The sequence below is a fragment of the Phyllostomus discolor genome, chromosome 7, assembly GCF_004126475.2.
Source record: "Phyllostomus discolor isolate MPI-MPIP mPhyDis1 chromosome 7, mPhyDis1.pri.v3, whole genome shotgun sequence".
Lineage (NCBI taxonomy): Eukaryota > Metazoa > Chordata > Mammalia > Chiroptera > Phyllostomidae > Phyllostomus > Phyllostomus discolor.
The window spans coordinates 118,954,512-118,979,749 of NC_040909.2; the positions used below are offsets into that span (position 1 = coordinate 118,954,512).

General features: G+C 37.2%; 1 protein-coding gene across 1 annotated transcript in view; it reads left to right on the forward strand.

Annotated features, from left to right (window-relative positions):
- The window catches only part of PKHD1L1 (PKHD1 like 1), a 144,993-nt gene that overhangs the window by 42,779 nt on the left and 76,976 nt on the right, over positions 1-25,238 (forward strand). The window contains exons 22-32 of the mRNA XM_028534074.2: positions 868-1,031; positions 2,282-2,454; positions 13,201-13,348; positions 13,839-13,993; positions 15,905-16,027; positions 16,737-16,842; positions 19,844-19,954; positions 21,254-21,418; positions 22,347-22,468; positions 24,453-24,585; positions 25,003-25,198. Coding sequence (XP_028389875.1) covers positions 868-1,031; positions 2,282-2,454; positions 13,201-13,348; positions 13,839-13,993; positions 15,905-16,027; positions 16,737-16,842; positions 19,844-19,954; positions 21,254-21,418; positions 22,347-22,468; positions 24,453-24,585; positions 25,003-25,198 — 1,596 coding nt within the window. The remainder of the gene's footprint in view (positions 1-867; positions 1,032-2,281; positions 2,455-13,200; positions 13,349-13,838; positions 13,994-15,904; positions 16,028-16,736; positions 16,843-19,843; positions 19,955-21,253; positions 21,419-22,346; positions 22,469-24,452; positions 24,586-25,002; positions 25,199-25,238) is intronic.

The window sequence follows — 25,238 nt, forward strand, 5'->3', positions numbered from 1 at the left end:
GTAGTGGTTTTTAAAACTTCAGTCATATAATGAATAGGACTCTACCGAGAGTCCCTAAGTACTTGTGTTATTTTAAAGGGCACTTGAACTTACTGTAGCACAGCATATGATTTTCTGCAACTGATGAGTTTGCAAACCAGGAAGGAAATGAGAATAAAAAATGTCCAAACAAACTAGGCAGTTAATAACTACAGCAGTAGCTATAAAGATGTAAAGACTATTGTTAAACTTTACTTTGTTAATTGGATGGCAGCATTTCTTTTTGTTGTAAACTATCATAGTAGAATTGCTTAATTGTAATTTATGGGATTCTAGCACAGTTCATGTGTAATGGAAAAATCTGAATCTAAGTTACACACTTAAAAGGTACTGTACTATAAATAACTCAGTACCCACCCCCCAGAACAGGAGACAATGCATCTCAAGTGAGCTTTTTTGGCAGTAATATCAAGATCCAGTTTTGCTTCTTAGTAATGGACTGAGTTTATTTTTCTATCGTTGACATTTTCTACTAAAATAGTTTACTTCATTTTTGGGTCGTATGTGCTGTACATCAAGGTATATGCTCCTTAGTTTTCTTATCGGTTGCTATAAAATAGTTTACATTCCTGCAGCTACTGCCAAGGCTGCAAATAAAAGATAACCTATATTTGGATGTAACATTAAATCTTTTACTGCTGTAAGTTTCTGTTGTCTGCCGTCCTTTCTTATGGCTGCTTTTCTATACTAGTAAAATGTGCTTGGTGGTCTTCTTGTGAGGAAAAAAAAACTTCTTACTCTTTAAGATTTTAATGCTTTTCACAGTGCACTTGTTTACATTAACCATTACAACTGATTGATATAGCTAATTAATGTACCATATTTCAGCTGGACATACACTTGCATAGACCTTCTGGACCTCATACAAACTAAATACACTGGGACTAATTTTTCTCTTCAGAGGATTAGTTTACAGAAAGCATCAAAATCACAGTCCTTCTATGTGGATGCAGTATACTTTGGACAGACCCCTACAACGTCAGTGTGGGATGGTATGTAGTGTCATTTCGCATCTGCTTAAACCATCAAAATCTATCTTACAGTAAATTCTTACCATGAAAAGTAGAGTTCTGAGTTATTCTTTTTGCACAGTAATGTTATATAACCATTATTTAAGGAGTAGGGCCAGGTGATTGGTCTAAGTGCATCCTTAATGTAAACTGTCATTATAGCAAAAATTGGGTTTTAGAGTCCTGGATTCTGTTTCCAGATAGGTAAACTGCTGCAATCATTTTCATTTTGCTTTGTTTGATTTTTGAGAAACAACTGCCAACATAGAAATCTGTTTCTATAAGGCTGCAATCAGCATTGTTGATGTGGATGCTGGCATCAATATCTGTTTAGTAAGATTGAGCTGAATCTGTCCATGGACTTGATTAACAGTAATTAATAATGTGGTAAATGAAAACTTTATTTCTGGCAGTGTTGGTATTGTTTTTCTAATCATCTCAGTAGATTCATATATATATATAATATATATTTACACATACATACACATATATGTTTCTATATATGTATGTATATATTTTATATATATTTATATATAAGCTATGATAATAAAATAATTAAAGTTAAACTGTGATTTTAAAATGTTAACATAATACCAGTCATCTTAAAAAGCCACTATTTCCATTCTTCAGAGATTTTCAAGTGCAAGATAATGAGCCAACTGGTAAAAAATTAAATGTTACTACTTTAGAATCACTCCTTTTGAATTCGCTATCATCGAATCTACGTTATAATTGGTGGAACACACAGTAAGACAGCTGATTTGTGCTGGGATAGATGTAACTTGTCAAAGAACATTTAGTCAGCACCTACCGGGTGGCAGGCAGTGGGTCGGGCCCTAATAAAGAACAGCGAAAAGGTCAGTCCCGGCCCTGCCCTGCCCTCCGGAGCACGTGACCTGGTGAGCTCCCCGTGCAGGGCACCTGGGACAAGTGGAGATAACCTGCCCACAGACAGGGAACCCAGGGTGTGGTGGCTTTTAAGTAACAATTTAAACAATTTTTAATTTGCTTGTTTCACCTGATGAGGCTCATTGGCCAACAAGCTTAAAGCTTTATATTCTAGAAGTGAAAGTTTACCGAGTGTCACAAACTATTTGCCTTAAGATCATCTTTCTAAAATTTGATTTTAAACAGCTTATTCTATGACATGTGGATGTCATTTAACGGTGATTTTCTTTTTTTATCAGTAGAATCTATGCAATTTTACTTTCCATTTACTTTATGTTCTTTAGAAATGCCAAAGAGAAGACTCCCAGCATTAGCAAATAGAGGAATTTTTTTAAAGCACTTCCAGGTGAATCAGACCAAAATTAATGGATCAAGTATGACCAACCAATATTCTGTCACCATGACATCATATAATTGCAGTTACAATATACCCTTGCTGGCTGTGAGCTTTGGGCAGGTAAGCCTAGAATTTTACAAGTTACTATTTACTTTCCATTTATGAAGCATTAGCTTTGATCTACTAAACTTTCTTTTTAATCTTTACAAATGGGTGACATAGAGATTGAATATCTTTTAATAGGACAAGACAATTATTCAAATTGAAGGCAAATGAAGACTTGTTGAATTTGAGCATGAATTATCACTTTAAATATTAAAAAATCTTCAAAAATATATTTATGGGCCTTGGCTGGTGTAGCTTAGTGAATAGAGTGCGGGCCTGTGAACCAAAGAGTCACCAGTTCAATTCCCAGTCAGGGCACATGCCTGGGTTGCAGGCCAGCTTCCCAGTAGGAGGCGCGTAAGAGGCAACTACACATCAATGTTTCTCTCCCTCTCTTTCTCCTTCCCTTCCCCTTTCTCTAAAAATAAATAAATAAAATCTTTCTAAAATATTTAAAAATATAATTTTGAGAAAAACAAGGGTAAATATCCTTATGACACTGTCATATTTAAGTAGTCTTCTCTGTTGATTAAAAAGAAAAATGTGGGCACTTCCTGTAAAGATATTTGAACAAAAATTATTTATTGAAAGAACATGTTAGGTTTTGTGTGCTTTTCAATTGTTTCTGTTATAAACACCATTTAACTTTTCCGGTATCAAAATTGATACAGGGAGGAATGAGACAGTTTTCAACAATTCCAAAAGGATCTGACAATTTTTTTGTATGGCTTGTAAGCCATACAAAATAAATATTAAATATTATAATATGATGAGATTTTTAAAATTAATATTCTACAAAAAGACATCAGTTAATATAATTTCCTGCAACAAACCAAAAACAAATATAATAAGCTCAAGATTAAGAGTTAAATAATGATTAGATATTGTAGTAGAGTCTCATAAAGACTCTACTACAATAGAGTCTTTTTTGCTAACTAAACAAACAATTTGTGATTAAAAATACCAAAAAATGGCAGGTATTTCACAAAAATTGCCTTTATCTTGTTTTGGGTCAATGTTTTAATTTTAGTATCTTCAAACTGAGTGTCTTGTAAATACTTCTCAGTCTTTTTCTCTCAGCTCGACAACAAAACGTAACAACTAACTTAGGGCTTCGTGTTGGCAGAGCATCTGTATCAATAATAGTCTCTCTGTTTTCAAAATTTCTCATTAAAATTGGTAATCATGTCTTCTCTAGCTTTAGCTAACCCAAGGTTAAATTGTAGACTATAGTACTTATATTTTTATAAATTTTTTAAAAATTCAAATTAAGGAGACGTACTAATATACATGTAAATGTCTATATCAATGAATTATTTTAAAAATTGTAACCCTGGGACCATTATAGATTCATATGCAGTTGTAAGAAATAATGCAGAACTGTTTCTATGCCCTTCACCCACTTTCCCCCAATGGCAACATCTTGTATAACAATAGCATAATAGCATGACATGGATACAATCTACCAAACATGCTCAGTTCTCTGCGCTTTAGTTGTGTATGTGTGTGTCATTCTGTACATTTTTATCATATGTGTAGATTCATCTGACCACCACAGAGTGATTCCATCATGAGGATCCCTCCTGCTACCTTTTTATATCCATGACCACCTCGCTTCCTCCTTCACTCCCTTCTATCTGATCATCACTAATCCACCTCTATAATTTTGTCCTGTCAACAATGTTATGTAAATAGAATCAGACTTTATATAATCGTACATGTAAGTGCCTTTTGAGAGTGGCTTTTTCACTGGGCATAATTCCCTTGACACCCTTCAAGTTGCTGTGGCTACCAGTAGCTTGGATGTTTCGGTTGCTGGGCAATGTTTAATGACATGGATGCCCACAATGTGTTTAACCGCCTACTCAGTGAAGAACTCGCCAGCTGTTTTCCATTTCGGGCTATCATAAATAAAACCGCTATAAACATTCATCTATAGGTTTTCATGTAACATGCATTTTCATTTTTCCAGGTTAATTGCCTAACAGTGCAATCAGCACATATATAGCTTTGTAAGAAAGTACCACATGCTTTTCCAAAGTGGCTATACCATTTTACACGTCCACCAGCAGTGCATGAGTGATCCAGTTTCTGCACACACTTGCCAGCATTTGGCATTAACGCTATTTTAATTTAGCCATTCTGTTAGGGTTTCTACAGATAGCTCATTCTGGTGTTAATTTGCATTCCCTAATGGCTAAGGATGTTGAACATCCATATATCCTCTTCTACACAATGTGCTTTTCCTTTTGCCTGTGTTCTGACTGAATTGTTTTCTTATTTTGAGTTTTTAAAGCTCTTTATATAGTCTAGATGCAGGTCCTTTGTGTATATGTGTAGTTCTATGCAATTTTGCCACACGTGTAAGTTCATCTGACCCCAGGAATGTCTCTAAATATCTTCTCCCAGTCAGCGCCTTCCCTTTCTTCTTAATACGGCATTTCATAGAGCAGCAGTCTCCAATTTTGATGAGATCCAAATTTATCAGTTTTTCCCTTTTATGAATGTTGCTTTTTTTTTTGCTGCACATTTTTTTTATTTTAATCATTGTTCAAGTACAGTTTTCTCCCCCTACTCCCATTCCAGCCCTCCCCCCCAACCCTCCCCCCTTCCCCCCATTACCCCCCACCCCTAGTTTTTGTCCATGTGTCCTCCAAATTTGTTCCTGTAATCCCTACCCATTCCCCCCTGAAATTCCCTCTTCTCTCCCCTCTGGCCACTGTCAGACTATCCCCTATTTCAGTGTCTTTGGTTATATTTTGCTAGTTTTTTTTGTTTTGTTTTGTTTTGTTGTTTAGATTCCTGTTGAAGGTGATATCATGTGGTATTTGTCTTTCACTGCCTGGCTTGTTTCACTTAGCATAATGCTTTCCAGCTCCATCCATGCTGTTGCAAAGGGTAGGAGCTCCTTCTTTCTTTCTGCTGCATAGAATTCCATTGTGTAAATGTACCATAGTTTTTTGATCCATTCATTCACTGATGGGCATCTAGGTTGCTTCCAGCACTTAGCTATTGTAAATTGTGCTGCTATGAACATCGGGGTGCAAAGGTTCTTTTGAATTGGTGTTTTAGTGTTCTTAGGATAGAGTCCCAGCAATGGAATTGCTGGGTCAAAAGGCAGATCCATTTTTAGTTTTCTGAGGAAGTTCCAAACTGCTTTCCATAATGGTTGTACCAGTCTGCAGTCCCACCAACAGTGCACTAGGGACCCCCTTTCTCCACATCCTCTCCAACACCTGTTGTTTGTTGCTTTGTTTATGATGGCCATTCTGACTGGTGTGAAGTGGTATCTCATTGTGGTTTTAATTTGCATCTCTCTGGTGGCTAGCAATATTGAGCATCGCTTCATGTGTCTTTGGATTTTCTGTATGTCCTCCTTGGAGAAGTGTCTGTTCATGTCCTTTGCCCATTTTTTAATTGGGTTACTTGTCTTCTTAGAGTGGAGTCGTGTAAGTTCTTTATATATTTTGGAGATTAAACCCTTGTCTGAGGTATCATTAGCAAATATGTTTTCCCATACAGTTGGTTCTCTTTTTATTTTGATACTGTTTTCCTTAGCTGTGCAAAAGCTTTTAATTTTGATGAGGTCCCATTTGTTTATTCTTTCCTTTATGTCCCTTGCTCTAGGAGACAAGTCAGTAAAAAAGTTTCTGTGTGAAATATCTGAGATTTTCCTACCTACGTTCTCTTCTAGGACTTTAATGGTGTCACGCTTTATATTTAAGTCTTTTATCCACCTTGAATCTATTTTTGTGTAAGGTGTAAGTTGGTGCTCGAGTTTCATTTTTTTGCACGTAGCTGTCCAGTTCTCCCAACACCATTTGTTGAAGAGGCTATTTTTATTCCATTTTATGTTGCTGCTTCCTTTGTCAAATATTAAGTGACCGTAGAGGCTTGGGTTTATTTCTGGGCTCTGTGTTCTGTTCCATTGGTCTATGTGCCTGTTTTTATGCCAGTACCAGGCTGTTTTGATTACAGTGGCCTTGTAGTATAGTTTAGTGTCAGGTATTGTGATCCCTCCTACTTTACTCTTCTTTCTCAAAATTGCAGCAGCTATTCGGGGTCGTTTATGGTTCCATATAAATTGTTGAAGTGTTTGTTCTATGTCTGTGAAATATGCCATTGGTACTTTAATAGGTATTGCATTGAATGTATAAATTGCTTTTGGTAGTATGGACATTTTAATGGTATTAATTCTTCCAATCCATGAACACGGTATATGTTTCCATTTGTTCGTGTCTTCCTTGATTTCTCTCCTCAGTGTTATGTAGTTTTCTGAATACAGGTCTTTTACCTCTTTGGTTAGGTTTATTCCTAGGTATTTTATTTTTCTTTTTGCTATTTCAAATGGGATTTTTTTCTTGATTTCTGCTTCTGCTGTTTCATTGTTGGTGTACAGAAATGCCTTTGATTTCTGGATATTGACTTTGTATCCCGCTGTTTTACCAAATTCATTTATTAGGTCAAGCAGTTTTTTGGTGGAGTCTATAGGATTTTCTATGTACACTATCATGTCATCTGCAAACAGTGACAGTTTTGTTTCCTCCTTTCCGATTTGGATTCCTTTTATTTCTTTTTCTTGTCTGATTGCTGTGGCTAGAACTTCCAGTACTATATTGAATAGAAGTGGTGAAAGTGGACATCCTTGTCTTGTTCCTGTTCTTAGTGGAAAAGATTTTAATTTTTGCCCATTGAGTATAATGTTGGCTGTAGGTTTCTCATATATGGCCTTTATTATGTTGAGGAATGCTCCCTCTATTCCCACTTTGCTGACTGTTTTTATCATAAATGGGTGCTGTACCTTATCAAATGCTTTTTCTGCATCTATTGATATGATCATGTGGTTTTTGTCTTTGCTTTTGTTTATGTGATGTATTACATTTACTGATTTGCGTATACTGTACCATCCTTGCATACCTGGAATGAATCCCACTTGGTCATGGTGTATGATCTTCTTTTTTTTTTTTAATTTTTTTAAGATTTTATTTACTTATTTTTTAAAGATTTTGTTTATTTTTAGAGGGGAAGGGAGGGAGATAAACAGAGAGAGAGAGAAACATCAATGTGTGGTTGCTGGGGGTTATGGCCTGCAACCCAGCCATGTACCTTGGCTGGGAATCAAACCTGGGATACTTTGGTTTCCAGTCCAAGCTCAATCCACTGAGCTATGCCAGCCAGGGCCTGATCTTCTTAATGTACTGTTGGATGCGGTTTGCCAGTATCTTGTTGAGGATTTTAGCGTCAATGTTCATCAGCGATATTGGCCTGTAGTTTTCTTTCTTTGTTGTGTCTTTATCTGGTTTTGGAATTAAGATGATGTTGGCCTCATAAAAAGAGTTTGGTAGTCTTCCATCTTTTTGGATTTTTTGAAATAGTCTGTGAAGGATAGGTGTTAGTTCTTCCTTAAATGCTTTGTAGAATTCTTCTGTGAAACCATCTGGTCCAGGGCTTTTGTGTGTTGGGAGTTTTTTGATTACTGCTTCAATTTCTTTTGCTGTTATTGGTTTGTTCAGGCTTTCCGCTTCCATTTTATTGAGTTTTGGAAGGTTATATTTTTCTAGAAATTTGTCCATTTCATCTAGGTTTTCAAATTTCTTGGCATACAGCTCTTTGTAGTAATTTGTTACAATCCTTTGTATTTCTGTGGTATCTGTTGTAATCTCTTCTCTTTCATTTCTGATTGTGTTTATTTGGGTTTTCTCTCTTTTTTTCTTGATGAGTCTGCTTAAAGGCTTGTCGATTTTGTTTATCTTTTCAAAGAACCAACTCTTGGATTCATTGATCTTTAGAATTGTGCTTTTTGTCTCTATGTCATTTAATTCTGCTCTGATCTTGGTTATTTCCTTCCTTCTGCTTGCTCTGGGCTGTCTTTGTTGTTGTTCCTCTAGTTCTTGTAGACGTAGGGTTAGGTTGTTTGTTTGAAATGTTTCTAACTTTTTTAGGTGGGCCTGTATCGCTATGATCTTCCCTCTCAGGACTGCCTTGGCTGTGTCCCATAAGTTTTGGGTTGTTGTGAGTTCGTTTTCATTTGTTTCCAAAAACCGTTTGATTTCTTCTCTAATATCATTCTTGACCCATTCATTGTTTAATAGCATGCTGTTTAATCTCCATGAATTTGAGTGTTTTGGGTTTTTTTCCTTGTGGTTGGTTTCTAGTTTCAGTCCCTTGTGATCCGAGAAATTGCTTGGTATGATTTCAATTTTTTTGAAATTGTTGAGGCTTGTTTTGTGTCCTATCATGTGGTCAATCTTTGAAAATGTTCCATGTACATTTGAAAAAAATGTGTATTTAGCTTCTTTGGGATGGAGGGTTCTGTAAATATCAGTAAAGCCCAGTTCGTCTAGGGTATTGTTCAATGCCACAATATCTTTGTTGATATTTTGTTTGGAAGATCTGTCCATTTTTGATAGAGGGGTGTTAAAATCCCCCACAATAATTGTGTTGCTGTCCATATCTTTCTTGAAGTCCTCTAAGATTTTCTTTATGTATTTGGGTGCTCCTATGTTGGGTGCATATATATTTACAATATTTATGTCTTCTTGGTGAATTCTTCCCTTGAGTATTATGAAATGACCTTCTGAGTCTCTCTTTGTGGACCTTCTTTGGAAGTCTATTTTGTCAGATATGAGTATTGCTACCCTGGCTTTTTTTTTCCTGTCCATTTGCTTGGAAAATTTGTTTCCAGCCCTTCACTTTCAACCTGTGCAGATCTTTTATCCTGAGGTGGGTCTCTTGTAGACAGCATATGTGTGGGTCATGTTTTCTTATCCAATCAGCTATTCTATGTCTTTTGATTGGAGCGTTTAATCCATTTACGTTTAAGGTTATTATTGATAGGTACTTATTCATTGCCTTTTATGTACGTGTGATCCTCTCTCACTCTCTCTTTTCCTTTCTTTCCTTAAAGCAGTCCCTTCAGCATCTCTTGTAGAGCTGGTTTAGTGGAGGTGTATTCTTTTAGACTTCTTTTGTCTGAGAAGCTTCTTATTTGGCCTTCTATCTTAATTGAGAGCCTTGCTGGGTAAAGTAGTCATGGTTGCAGGCCTTTGGTTCTCATTACTTGGATTATTCCTTGCCATTCTCTTCTGGCTTGGAGTGTTTCCATTGAGAAGTCAGCTGTTAGCCTTATTGGGGCCCCCTTGTATGTTACTTCCTGTTTCTCCCTTGCTGCCTTTAAGATTCTCTCTTTGTCTTGAAATTTTGCCATTTTAATTATGATGTGTCTTGAGGTGGGCCTCCTTGGATTCCTCTTGATTGGTACTCTCTGTGTTTCCTGTATTTGTGTGACTTTTTGTCTCATCAAATTAGGGAAGTTTTCCATCATCACTTGTTCAACTAGGTTTTCTATCCCTTGTTATTCTTCTTCTCCTTCTGGTATCCCTATTATACGGATATTATTACATTTCATATTGTCTTGCATTTCTCTTAATCCCTCTTCATTTTTTCTGAGCCTCTTTTCCTTTTCTTGCTCTTTCTGGGTGTTTTCTTCTATTTTGTCCTCTAGCTCACTGATCCGATCTTCTGCTTCATCGATCCTGCTTTTCATTCCTTCTACTGTGTTCTTCATTTCAGAGATTGTATTCTTCATTTCCTCCTGGCCCTTGTTGAGAGTTTCTATTTCCTTTTTTATGCTGATGTAGTTTTCATTGAGTTCATTGTAGCTTCCCTGTAGTTTCTCGTAGCTCATTGTGAGCTCATTGAGCTTCCTGATAATCACTGCTTTGAATTCAATATCTGATAGTTGAATTGCCTCTGTTTCATTTAGCATTCTTTTTGAGGCTTCCTCCTTTCCTTTCATTTGGGGAGTATTTCTTTGTCTTCCCATTGTTTGTGAGACTCTTCTTGTTCACCTCAGCTTCTTATATTGATCTGTTCTGGCTCCCTGGGTTTATGATGTGAACTTCTTTAGTAGAGTAGCAGTGAGTTTCAGTGGTGCTGTTTCCTTGACCCCCCAAGTTCACTGGTCTTGGGCTGTCGTTTAAGTTGGCTTTGTGTTTGCCTTTGGGTTTTGATTGTTGTTGAGTCTTTCTTTGGTGGTTCCTTCCCGCCAGCTGGTTAAATGTGGGTCACTCTGTCTACCACCTTCTGTATTTTGTTGTGCTGGTGAGGGCAGGTTGTGTTGAAGCTGCTTCTTCTTGTTGCAGCACTCCCCCTAGGATCCGTTCTTTGTTCTTTCAGTTCTGCCACAATCCTTGGTCCTCTGTTTTCAAAAATGCTGAAATATGTTGGTTGCTTGCCTTTCTACTCCAAAGATCGGTCAGGACTCTCTCCCCTGAGCAGAGGAAAGCCAAATCTCTAATGTTGCTTTTAAGGCTAAGCATTCTTTGCTTAGCCCTAAGTGCTCAATGTTTTTCTGTTTCTTTTGGAAAGTTTTATAGCTGTACATTTTGTGTATAAGGCCATGATCCACTTTAAGTTGATATTTGTATAAAATGTGAAGTTTTAGGTGGAGGTTAATCTGTTTGCCTACAGCTCCAGTGGTTCCAGCACCATTTATTGAAAAGACTATCCTTCCTCCATTTAATTACTTTTGCACGGTTGTCAAAAATAAGCTGGGTTATTTGTGTGGGCATGTTTCTGATTTCTCTGTTCTGTTCTGTCTCTCCATGTGTTGATCCTTCCTCCAATACTGACAGCAATCTCTTGAAAATTGTGGTAGAAAAATGTAATCATACAGGGTAGAACCCCCCAAAACCTGCAATTTATTTATAAAAATTGTGTATTTTTTCTTGCATGTTTAAACTTCAGTCACTTTCAAAGTACTCTCCATTTGATGTAATACACTTTTTTCCATAGCTTAAACAGTTTTTGAACCCTTGATTTTGATGCCTTTTAGTGCTTCTACAGTTTTTTTGTTTTACCTCTTCCACATCCCTATTGGTAAAACATTTCCCTTTGAGAGCGTTTTTCACCTGGGGAAATAAAAAAAAAATGGTTGCTTGGGGCGAGATCAGGTGAATAGGGTGGGTGGGGTACAGGAGTCATGCCATTTTTGGTCAAAAACTGCTGAACACTCAGTGCAGTGTGGGCAGGTGCACTCATAAATCACCCATTGTGAAACGGGCAAGTACGTTGAAAGAATAGTAAAAAAAAAATGCTGAAGCCAAAGTCAGCCTCTCACAACAACGCCAGCTGGTACACTGATACAGATGGGTTCCTAGAACACTCACTAAGGGCAGGATGCCTGTACTAGAAGATGCCCACTTCCAGAAGATAATACTGTTTTGGGGGCCCCCCTCATATGTGTCTTAACATTGGGAACAGTGATTCCTCTCTATTCTTCTAATGAAAAACTGTTTTACCCTAATCCAGGTCCTGTGTCATTTCATATAAATTTTGGAAAAAGCATGTTTGTGTCTACAAAATTCTTGCTGATATGTCAATAAGAATTACATCAAACCTAGATTTACCACCTCTGTTATGGAGATAATTAACACCTTTATTATGTGGAGTCTTTCAATCTGTGAACACTATGTGTCTCTCCATGTATTTAGGTCTTTCTTGTTTTCTTTTATTAGCCTATTTAGGTCTTCTTTGATTACTTTTATAATGATTTTGCAATTTTCAGGTCAGATCCAGTCCCTGTTTTGTTAGGTTTATACAAAAGTATTTCATTTTCTCTGAAGCAATTGTAAGTGCTCTTGTGTTGTTAATTTTGGTTTCCACATGCTTGTCATTTGTATGGAGAAATGGGACTGGTTTTTGTGTGTCCATCCTATATCCTGCCACCTTGCAGAACTCCATGGATTTTACAGAGTAAATGCTCACCTGTAACCACTACACATATCAAGATACAGAACTCATTAGCTCCAAGAGTCTTCCTTGTGCCTTCTCCTTGTCATTAGATTACTTACTTTTCACTCCTAGGTAACCACTCTTTTGACTTCTGCTTAGTTTTAATCATGTCAATGTGCAATACATCTTTTACATCTAGCTTACTTTATTTGATATTGTGAGAGTTATGTATTGCATGTAGCTGTAGATCATTCTTTTTTATTGCTTTGCAGTGTTCCATGGTGTAAACATACCACAATTTATTCACTCTGTTCATGGCACTTTGTGTTATTTTCAGTTTGGGGCTATTGTTAATAAAGTTGCTATGAACATTCTCTCATATGTCTTTGACACTTATGTTCACTCATTTCTGTGGGCATTAAATTCCACAAGATTAACAGATAACTGTGAGGAATCAGAAACAGGACAATATGATTTTCACTATTAGAGTTAGTCTATGAGTTTTTATAGCACGTGTTTCTTTTGCCAGTTGATTAGCTCTCGACATAGTCAGGCATTTCCTGAGTCTGGATCAGTCATTGTACTGATCGTTCTCTTCCTCGTGTTGCTAGTTAAGTTTTCAAGTCCCCGAGTGTATTTTCCCTACAAGGTTGTTAGGTGTTTGGTAGCCACGGCTGCATCTCAGGTATCTTTGCCTCCCCACTGAGATTAGCACTGTACCTTGAATAGAATGCCTGCTTGATAAATGTTTGTTCCTTGAGTGATGAAGGGTACACTCTGAATTAATGAGGAATTACTGTGGTTCCAGCTAATTGCTGCACAGATGACAGTTGACTTTGGCCTCATTATTGCAGCTGTGTAGGTGTGGTCTGGGTTGATTTATGTGACTCTCCTTGATGTTCTAAAGAATCCTGAGCATGTGAGGCTCATTTACATTGTGTCCCAGGATCATACTATGGTGAAAGAGAAATCTTCTTAGCTGTTGTCGTGTTTAATCATTTCATCAATATTTATTTTGGGAATTAGATAATCATGAACAAGACAGAGAATGAGTCTGTTTACAGAGGAAATAATTGGCCAGGGGAATCAAGAATTCGTGTTCAAAGAATTCAAGCAGCGTCTTCACCCCTGAGTGGCAGCTTTGACATTCGAGCTTATGGACAAATTCTCAAAGGTATATTAAAAAAGTCCAGGACATTTGTGTATGTGTCTATTGAACAATGCTGATCTAGACTAACATAATAAACATCTTGCTGTCCTTCTTTCTAATATTAGTTATCTACATAATTTACATAATTGACTAATATAAAGGTAAATGATCCAGAGCAAATTACATTTTCACATTTTTATTCATTGCTTTACCAGATATACCAGGTTATATTTTCCAGTTTTTTTCTCTTTTATACCCGTAGCCTATAGGTTGCCTATGCAGTTAATCGATGTTAAAAATAAAAGTTTTTGAGCCAAGGCTATAATCTGAGATACAGTCCTTATGTAATTTGTGTTTCTAAGAAATATGTAAATTCTTGATGTAAGTAGGAGGTAAATTCACTCCTACATTGGAGGAAGACAGCTGGTTTACAAGCGCTCATACACAGCACACACTGCATATATTTTAAGGATACAGCCAGTCTGTGAATCCCTGACTCCCTCTGTGCACACAGGCCTCCCCGCCGCGGTGTCAGCGGCAGATCTGCGGTTTGCTCTCCAGAGTCTGGAAGGAGTGGGGCAAGTCTCAGTTACACGGGAGGGCACCTGTGCGGGATACTCATGGACCATCAAGTGGAGAAGCAGACGTGGAAAGCAGGATCTTCTCCAGGTTCCCTTCCTGGGCTTGGTTTCGGTTTTCTTCTGTTGGATGCATGCTTATTTGCACCCCTCCTCAGTCTAAAAAAATCGGAGACCGTGTATATATATATATATATATATTTTTTTTTTATTTTTATTGTTTATGCTGTTACAGTTGTTCCCATTTTTTCTGTCTTTCCCCACCTCGACCCAGTCCCACCCTCCTCTTCCCCAAGTGCCACCTATAAACTAAACATTAAGGAAAGGAAAATGAGGAGAAGATTGTTCTGAATTAAGTTGTCCCTCTTCCTTCTGGGACAAGTCTGGGAATATGTATGAGAAGACCTTTGCTGGGGCAGGAGGAGGGTAGGCAGGGCCAGTCTCAGAACAAAATCTGGGGGTACTTTCAGGGCCCTGGGGGCAGGCATAATCAGCCTCACTGTCTATAATTCTACCACTGTCCACAAGAACTGTGTTCTGGGGCCATGGGGGCTTTTAAAGCTTTAAGAATGACATTTTCAACTTCATAAGGTAGTCAGTCATACCTTAGGCTCCCACCTAATTACCTTTGATTAGTTACAGTGTGGAGGAGGGGAGGGGACTCGGAAAGGCTGAGTATGTGAAGGAGAGAAGTCTAAAAGAGACTCTGGCCTCAGACTGTCAAACGTTAAAAAGATGTTGCTTCCTATGGCAATGAGAGTGTGAGGGAGCAGCCTCCCTCATGCTCTGTTGGTAAGAAAGTCAGTTAGTATGAGCTTTTTTGAGGAGAGCTTAGTAGTTATCAGAATATACATACCTGTGATTCAGTACTCTTTTGTATACATAACTCTTTTTACTGAAATAAGCATAAAAATATTAAATGATACAGGCACATAGCTAGTTGCTGCAGCCTTAGCTGTAACAATGAAAACCTGGAAACCTGAACCCCAGTCAGTGGCAGGGTGGCTGTGAAAATGACCCGCCCTGAATGTAGACCCACCTATGTCCGGGACATAAAGTGGAAAAAATACAAAGCTCTACTTATGAAACCATCTTGGAAAAAAGAAAAAAAGGGGGCTGAGAGGAAAAGGAAACAAACGAATGGTATATAAACCTAGAATACCATGTGCCGTTCACAGGCTCGCTGGATGTCTCACCATGTAGGGGGTAATTTAGAAAACACACAGGCATGGCCTGGAAGTAGAATTAGGAAATTCTGCAGCCGACACAGTCCCGACTCATCTCCCTGTTCTATCTCTGCTGACGTCTGTGCACCTGCAGCCTTCTCTCTCCCGACCAGCCTCCACTGCTCATTCATCACTCTGCTCCCTAGTGTGTGGGCTCCCCAGGGGCTCATGGAGAGGCCTCTCCATTTGCTAGCCCCCTGTGTGCACCACAAGGCTACCATATTGGTAGAGGGATTTTGGAATGGCCAAGGTGTACGTTTTGATTCGGTTTTATTTTTATTATTGGTGGAGAATAAGATTTCATGAGTGGATAAAAAACCAGGATAATCAGAAGTAAAAAGTGCTAAAGGTAGAAAAGCTGACCCTCAGGTGGAAAAATGACTCAAGTTTTAATTATTTAAAAATCATCTGTCACAGGGGTCGGTCATACTCAGAAAAAGCCTAGAACGTTTTGAGGAAATAAAATGTAGTAAACTTATCTTCCTTGGACATATTTTATTCTAAAATTTAAACTAATGTTAGTAATTCAATTCAAGTTGTAATTGATGCAATATATGCAATGATATGTATATATGCAATATATGCAAATGAGCTTAGCATTTTTCCCTGGGGTAGATTATGCTTATTTTTGAAGAGGCTTCTTTCCCAATAAATGTGATGGAAATGGTTTTGATTTTTTTATCCTTTATCTTTTATCCACTCTCAACTATACTTAATTTTTTAAAAAATTTAGTGGTCATCACAGCTATCTATTAAAATAATTTTGTTTAAAATAGATTGATGATTCCAACCTTATTGGAGAAAAGGCTAGCATGACAGTCAGGAAGGTGAAGGAAGGCGGCTTATTCAGGCAGCGCATCCTCGGAGACCTGCTTCGTACACCCCGCCAGCAGCCACAGGTATTTTTGAAACTTTCTGCATGATATTTAATGTAGTTTTAAGTGTCTAACCAGTTTGTGATACATTAAAGACCTGGTAAAACAGGAGAGATGACGTCTTCATTTTCATGTGACTGTTAGTGTCAACAATTGATCAATTCAATAACATTTCTTGTGATAAAAGAGTTGATTTTTAAGCTGTACTACTGCCTGTTAGGATTCGAAAATACATTCTTTCATTTAATCTTTACAGAAGCCCTGCGAAGTAATTTTTAATGTCACCACTTTAACAGTGAGGAGTTTATACAGTGTAAAGAGTTTGGGGGACTTTCCCAAGAGTAGGATTTGTTTTCCTTCATGGCAGTCAACCCCAGGGCATGATACACACTTACTCTTCATAATTATTGTTTATGGTCCTGTGCAACCACCCTTCTCGCCCCCAGAGGGATATACATTTGGTACAGCAGGGATGTCATCTGTTTTGTTCAGTGTTGTAGTCTTATATTCTAACATTTACAACTTTGCCTGATACAGAGTGGGCACATCTGCTGAATGAATGGATGGATGGATGAATGAAGTGTCAAAGCAGAAAAAGTTCAAGTAGAAAGACTGTTATAAACATGCAAGGAAACAAACACCACTACATTATCATTCTAAATTCTATGCATAGTCTTCTTAATCATGCTACCCCTTTACCTGCGTTCTTCATCTCTGTGTTTTTTGTTTGAAGGTTGAAGTCTATGTCAATGGGATTCCTGCCAAATGCTCAGGTGACTGTGGGTTTACGTGGGACCCCGTGACCACCCCTGTAGTGCGGGCCACAAGCCCTTCCCAAGGTAACCTTCCACTTTTTAACTTGGATGTGGGATAGAAGATAACTAGCAAAAATATGAATTCTGAGCATGATGTTTTATATGCTAGTGTCACCAGCTAGGACAAGCAAAGAGTTCTACACCGTGGGAAAAAAAATGTATCAAATTGGAAAGCTATGAAAAGATCATGGACTTATTTTTGAAAAACAAAAACTTTTAGAGTTGAATTCACCAGTCCTTTCCTTCCTCAGTTTCGCAACATTAGAATCATTCTCTAAAATTTCACTCTGATACGGAGGCATTTTTCTTCTCTACTACCTAGAGTATTGATCGAAATCTTTCATCAAATGAGACCACTTCTAGGAGATTTAGTACTAACAGGCTAGTAATGAGAAAGCTGCTATTTAGTAAAAGAAAGTAATTAGGTCCTAAATTTGAGAATAAGAGAGAAATTATTGCCAAGAAGTCAGTCTAAGGGGATGCATTAATCCCCTTCTAAGGGGAAGGCATGGGAATACCATGTCTTCATGATATATGATTGCTTAACAAAGTGTGATTATGTTTTGTGTCTGAACTCCCAAGGACCAAAATACACATCAGGACTAAGGATTCTAAGGAGTGGCTTTTTCTTTAGTCAGAAAAAAAGCTGTCATATACTGTAATCACGCATTAAGTCTTGGTGGTAGGTAGGAAAATCTACCCTGACAAATTAGCCCCTTCTTCCTATGGTCCCTATTAAAACAAAGAAGGGGACAAGGGGACAAAATTAATTGTTAGAGAATGGGCAATATAGTTTTTCAAGTCTTCTAAGGTTTCAAGAACAAAGGAATTATAGCTAAAGATAACTGCATAAGATGTTTGCAAGTATTTTAAGGTAGATGTATGTAATAATTTTTAACCCGTGCCTTTTAGTATAAGGTCAGTACTGCCAATTTTATCTGTGACCATAGCACTTGGGTTCATACCATTGCCTCTGTTATTAATCTAATCTTCCTGTTGGCAGCCTTAAAATGATTGAAGTGCAATTATAGCTCAGAAAATAAAATTTGAAATTTATGGTGAAAGAATATATTCTTCAGACCTTTTTCCAAAGTAACAGTATTAACTTTGGGTTAATTCATATTACATGGGGCCAACACTTTCAAAAATAAGGATTTGATGAACTTTAATTTGTTTATAGTTCTTTGATATCTTTATTTTTTGCACCTACCTTTGTAATTTGTAATGAATGTCTAGTTTTACATGTACTTTCTGAAGAAATTATTTCTTACTTAAAATAATTAATAACCTAAATGAATTGCTTTTTGCCACATTTTGATACATTTAAAAATAATAAAAATAAATATAAATAATGCTGTAAAAAGCACCCATATTTTCTTCACTGAAACTTAACAGCTGTTAACATTTTGTCATATTTACTTTGAATCATTGGATTAAGAAATAAAATGCTATTGGAACAGCTAAAGCATCCTCCTTAAGCACTGTTGCTAGTCCTAGTCACCTATAAACCTCCCCAGAGGAAACCACCATCGTTAATTTTGTGTGTATTCCTTCATGTCATTTTTAATACCTTTTATATATAGCACACAGTGATTTTACCAGTTTACATGCTTGTGAATGATGAAGTACAGTGTAGATATCATTTGCATCTTACTTTTATCATTCATTTTGAGAAATATTTATGTGGTTTTGTGCATATCTAATTCATTGCTTTCAAACATTTCATGAATATACCAATCTACTTGTTTCTCTATTGATAGACATTTAGTTTGCCCACAGTTCTTGTTTTTACGTATAAGACTGTTTTGAGCTTTGTTGCACCTGTACAAATCTCCCATCGCATACCTGCTAGAGCTTCTGTAGGGGACATGTCCACACGTGCTGTATAATAATTGAGTACATATGTACTGAGCTTATTAGATGACCAAATTGCTCTCCAAAGTGGCTGTACCTTCAGCAGGTATGAAAGTACCACATTTCCTACATGCTTGCCAATACTTGGTATTACCAGCTTCCTAATAATTTGGGTCAATCTGATATGCAAAAGAAGTTATTATTTTAATATATCTGTTCCCTGATTAGTAATGTGCATGAGCAATTTCTTGAATGTTCCTTGGACATTGAGACGATTTCTTCTTCCGCAAATTGCTTGCTCATATCCTTTATCCATGTATCAGGGTGTTTTTGTACTGACTTGTAGCTGTGTACTACATATTGTGTTTACCAATCCTGTGAGCATGTCTCCTTCCAGTATATTGCTTGTCTTTTGTTTTTGTTTTTCGTTCATGGCAATGTTTAAATCATTGATTCATTCTAAGTTATGTTTCTTTTACTTCGTGACTTACTTCATGACCATGGCTTTTGCATTATATTTAAGAAATTCATCTCTGTATTAAAGTTATTTGATTGTTTTCTTCTAAAATTTTAGAGTTTAATTCCTGCAGGATCTTTGTTGTGTGTGATATTATATAAGTAGGGTGACCATATCATTCATTGATCAAATCTGGACACTTCGAAGAGCTGAATGGGAAACCATTAAATATAAGATGCTGGGACAGCAAGTGTGAACCGGCAATAGCCCAGGCACTTGAGGATGGATGTCACCCTGGAGAGACGAATCCTGTCATATTCCCAAATGGGAAGTGTCTATAACACTTATTCGACAGCTTATCTTTCTCTCATGACTGTAAGATAGCAGCTCTGAAATTGTCTGAGTTACCACGTAGAGATGCTTGTTCAATTTGTTTATTGTAAGAATAATTTTTCTTTCCTGACTTTATCTCCTACTTTCAGTCAGATCACTAATTTCTATCAACACACAGATTCCAAATAGGAAGCCATGTAGGTAATTCCAGTGGAAAAAAATGTGATTGCTAAATGATTTGTGTCATTTCCCCCCTGCTTGCTTATAGGTTTATGTCTCTTTTAGAAGGTGGGCTTATTTTTCTCTGAGAAATGTCCAATTTCATAACAGCAGGTTCTGTGATTTGTCATCTTAACATTGTTATTTAAACATCATTTTCAGGATCCTATGAAGAAAGTACAATTCTAACCATAGCAGGCTCTGGATTTTCTCCCAGTTCGGCTGTTTCTGTCTCCATTGGACCAATAGGTTGCTCCCTTCTTTCTGTGGAAGGTGGGTTCTTTTAAAAATTATTATTATGGAGCCTAATTGTCCTCCTCTAAGAGAAAGTAGAATCAAAGATCATTATTATCATATTGGGTAAACTGTGGGGTTATGAATTTGGCAAGCTGCACTGGAGAAATGTTTTATCTTTTTTTCTTTCTAAGGTTTTATTTATTTACTTTTAGGCAGAAGGGGAGAGAGAGAGAAACATCAATGTGTGGTTGCCTCTTATATGCCCTATACTGGGGACCTGGCCTGCAACGCAGGCATGTGCCCTAGACTGGGGATGGAACCAGCGACCCTTTGGTTCATAGGTCGACACTCAATCCACCGAGGGACAGCAGCCAGGGCAGATGTTTAACCTTTTTAATCTTTGGTTATGACCACAAACTAATCTTTTCACTGTTGTGCAGTGTCTTTATCCCATAATAGTTGATTTTCCTTCTTTTTTCTTTTATAAAGTGATTACATGAAATCTTCCCATCTTTGGTGTGTCTCTGGGACACAGAGACATACGAGTCACTGCTCTGGCGTTCCACTGTCCCCGCTGCCACTGTGCTGACAAGGCCCCATTAACCATGCAGCCAGGGGGCATGGCCCTCTTTCCTGACTTCTGGTCCAACAGAACCTCTGTCCATTAACATGGAATTGAAAGATTTTTCACTTTTTCTGCTCTTGAAAAAATGAGGGCCATAATTATTTATTTCCTTAAAAATGATTTTTCTTAATCCTAGGTGTATTTCTTAATTTTAATAAATTGAAACTACATAAGTAAATCCATCTTTCATATCATTTAAGTTGTTTTTCATTTAGACCTTCTACACACGCTTCGCATCTACCTGTCAGTTTTGCACCCATATCACAAGTGCACACATACTGTCCAAATGAAGTGAAGGTGTTTTCACTGAGTTTCTATCACCTTTTACATTAAAAACCTATTTTACATAATTTGGGATGTAATATATTAGACCAACATTTTTAGAATTGTTGATATAAATGATCTTACAGATTTGGATTATTTTTATTACTATTCTCCCCCACTTTTTTTTTTTTACCACAATAGCAATCAGGAGCAATTTATTTACTTTGGTTTCATCATTTGTTTATCTAACTCTTTTCTAGGACCGTCTGATCAGGTAGGTTGTAGAGATTTTTTTTCTTCCATTAATAATTGAGTGGTTTTTTTCTTAGTTACATTTACTGGAGGTATAAAAGGAAGGCCCATGTTTATATTTCCAAATATAAAGTTGCAATAATTTGACTTCCTAAAAACATCAGCTTTCTCATTTTCTTCTTTCTCATCACAAGAAAATGAGATCAAGTGCAGGATTCTGAATGGAAGTGCTGGGCGTTTCCCGGTCGCTGTGTCCGTAGCTGACGTGGGACTAGCCCGGCACGCGGAGGATGAGGAATTCCACTTCGTGTATCAGAGTCAGATCTCAGACTTCTGGCCCGGCTCTGGAAGCCTAGCAGGTAACAGTTAGTTGTTCTAAACAAAGAACATCGAGTACATGTCCATCATTCCACTGTACTGTTTCTAGAACAGGGTGAACGGAGAGACACCGAAGCCCCCCTCCTGCAGAACAAAGGAGCCTCCCCTTTAGAAGTCACAGTGATTAAATGGCTGACTAATCTTTTTTTTTTCCCTTATGAAACACAAGTCAGGGTGACTGCTTATACTTACATCTTAGGTTATTGAATTAATATCATCAATTATTACACGTTTCTATAACAAGCTCATCAGTTATGTCAAGATAAGATTTATTAGTTATTATCCAGCTTACCAGCTGCACCATTTGTAACCACAGTCTCAGTGGAGCGACTTGACCCAGAAAAAGTTCCAGGAACAAATCAGAGACACGAAGGCTGAGGCAGACAATGAGAAGAAAATAGCACATTTTGCCTCTTGTTTCATTTTCTTTGTGTTGTGTTGTTTGTTTGTTTTACCGTGCTTAGTTTGGCATATTTTTGCTGGTTTTAAACTTTTGGGCATGTGTTGAATTTCTCTTTTACTTTATTTTATTCTATTTCATGGGGATTTTTTTCCCTTAGTTTTCCTTTTACTTAGAGGTGTTAAAATTTGAGATTTAGGAAGAGTCTTCATTCTTCCTCATGGTCCACCCATGGAATGGCTGAGCAACTAGAAACAGTGTATTTTCTCTTTAGGATAAAGAAGGTGCTAGGGAAAATGACAGTTGCTGCTGCTAATGTCCCCAAGCGATACTGGTTGCAAATCTGTTATTTCATTAAATTGCTTAGCCTAGTTCCTGTACAGTTTCAGACGTCAAAGCTCAGGCTTTGGATAATTAGACCATTCTCGAATGATGAGTTCAATTAGTGCCAAAGTTTCTTTTTGTTCCAGTTAACCTGCTGTTGTTGGGTTGTTTTTGTCCTTATGCAGGTGGTACTCTTCTGACTCTCTCTGGATTTGGCTTTAATGAAAATTCAAAGGTATTAGTTGGAAACGAAAACTGCAATGTGATTGATGCGGATTTGAATAAGATAACCTGCAGAACCCCAAAAGTAAGGCATCTCATTTTATTCACGTATCTGAAATCTGAATTAAGGAAACATCTCTGTAGAGGGTTAAATAAATTTCCATATTCACCTAGGAAGTGCAGAGTTTCAATTAAGCTCTTTAACAATTATTTCTTCAACATCTTTCTGTTAATATCCACCTACAAAGTATTATTCCATCTTCTAGATACTTAAAATTAACAGCATTAAGGAAAACAAACACAAACCAATATTAAACAGCATGTTGTATTTGAAATAATAGGAGTAAATACAAAGCAGAGATTAAATACATGGGAAGAGGGTATCAGAAAGAGTTTCACATGAGGAGTTGATGTCCTGTCAGACCTTGAAGGATGAGTGGGAGTTGACCAGGCAAAGCAAAGGATGAAAAAGAAATTTCGTACTAATAAACAGTCTAAAGAACTCAGGGAAGAAAATTTAAACATTTTAGTTTTTAAAAAGGAACATATCTTAAATGTGTTCAAGTTTCCATTTATTGATGAAAAATGGAATATTCCATTTTGGAAACCATCATGGGTCTTTAATTTTAAAAAATAGAGTTAAAAGAAAACAAAGACTCCAGTTTGCTTATGCGCAAAAGAATGATGAATCCCACCCCTAACATTTTTACAAATGTTGCAGACTCAGGTGGGAATTATGCAGTTGGAATCTGTAGGAAAAGTAAATTTAAATATACATTGGATTAAATGATCATGAAGAGAATCTGGAGGATAAGTAAATGAAAGCTTCCTTTGTCCAACTTATGCCATTAAGTTAAACAATTGGTGTGCATTAAGAAATACTAGATATAAATAGTGTTTTTCCTAATTGGGAATTGTATATGTGCTGTGTCAGTGAAAGCACCAATTTTTTCAGGGATCCAAGTGTTAGTCTTGGATTCTGGAAGTAGGTTAGCTAAAGATATAATAATGTGATTTGTCACTGAAGAGGAATAAAAATTATATTTGAGTATATTTTAAGGACAAAAAGTCAAAACTTTTTATATCTTGTTTTATCAGTCAGAGAACCACTTGTCCAAAGCAATTCAGCTATATTGCTGTACCTTCAAGAATTCAATAATGTAGATCAAGGATTTTAAACTCATATTCACTGGGGGCCACATCAGCCCCACAGTTGCCTTCAAAGCACTGAATGTAATTTCAGCTCCTTAACAGTTAAGGAGTAGTTACATTTACACAGTCCTAAAATTATTTTGGTCCTTGAAGGCAACTGCGAGGCTGGCGTGGCCCCCAGTGAAAATGAGTTTGACATCCCTGATATAGATGCAATTAAATAGGTCAAAACCACTATATCATATAATTTTATCTAAAGAATTTAAGTCCTGGCTGGTGTAGCTCAGTGGATTGAGCGCGGGCTGCAAACCAAAGTGTCGCAGGTTCGATTCCCAGCCAGGGTACATGCCTGGGTTGCAGGCCATGACCCCCCAGCAACCGCATATTGATGTTTCTCTCCCTCTCTCTCTCTCTTTCTCCCTCCCTTCCCTCTCTAAAAATAAATAAATAAAAAATCTTTAAATAAAAAGAATTTAAACATGTAACTACATTTGAAAATAGGACTTTCTAAATATCTAAAAACAGACTCTTATGCATGACTTAAAAAATGCATTGTTGTTCAGTTACGGTTGTCCCACTTTTTTCCCCATCACTCACCCCTACCCCACCTCCCCACTCCCACAATCAATCACCCTGTCCCCGCTGTTGTCCGTGCCCATGAGTCCTCTATTCACCAGGAACACGAGTTCCTTTGCTTGCTCCTTCCCCTTCTTTCCCTCCTTACCCCCTCTCCTTCCACTCTGGTCACTGTCAGTTTGTTCTTTATTTCTAAGTCTCTGGTTCTATTTTGCTCATGACTTTGAAAGAAAACATTTTCAGAAGTTTATTTTGAAGAGTTCTGTTTGGTGTTAACCATGGATAGGTTTATCTCAACATTTAACATTTTCTAAATGTTCTATTTTCTCCTCTTATTTCAGAGAACTGAGGGTACAGTTGATATTTCAGTTATTACCAATGGAGTTCAAGCCACAGCAAAGGATGCCTACAGTTATGACTGTTTACAGACCCCAGTTATAACCGATTTTAGTCCAAAAGTACGGACAATATTAGGTAAGAAATTCTTTAATAAGATCAGTTATTTGACATATGTAAACCATTTCTGGAAAGGTTTTTGAAAGTTTCTCCTGTAGTTTTGTTTCTTAATGCAAAACCGGTCATGAAATGTTTTTTGAAAGCATTGGTTAGTCTGTATATTATTTCACTTTGAACATGCACAATAAGAGAAAAATGTTAAGTTTTTTAAAAATAACTTTGCCATCTTCTTTTCCTTGTGAAACAACTAAACATGAATGTTACCTCCCATGTGGCAGCTGTCAGCTCTCTCACTCATGTTTCTTTTGCCTCTGAAAGTCCTAGGATTTCCTACATCCAATGGAAGGGATGAGTTGGTTTACTTAATATGCAAGTTGCACACTACATAATAGGTTGAACCTCTTTGTAAAACTTTTTTTTCATTTTAAATAATAGGAGAAGTTAATTTAACAATTAAGGGTTATAACTTTGGAACTGAACTCACAGAAAGTGTGGAAGTGTATGTTGGAGGAAAATCCTGCCAGGTTCTTCACTGGAACTTCACTGATATTAGATGTCTTTTGCCCAAGTTGTCTCCTGGAAAACATGTTATTGGTGTAGAAGTCAGAAACTGGGGTTTTGCATCAACAAGGTATGGCAATGAACTTGATGGCATCGTGGAACACTTGGAG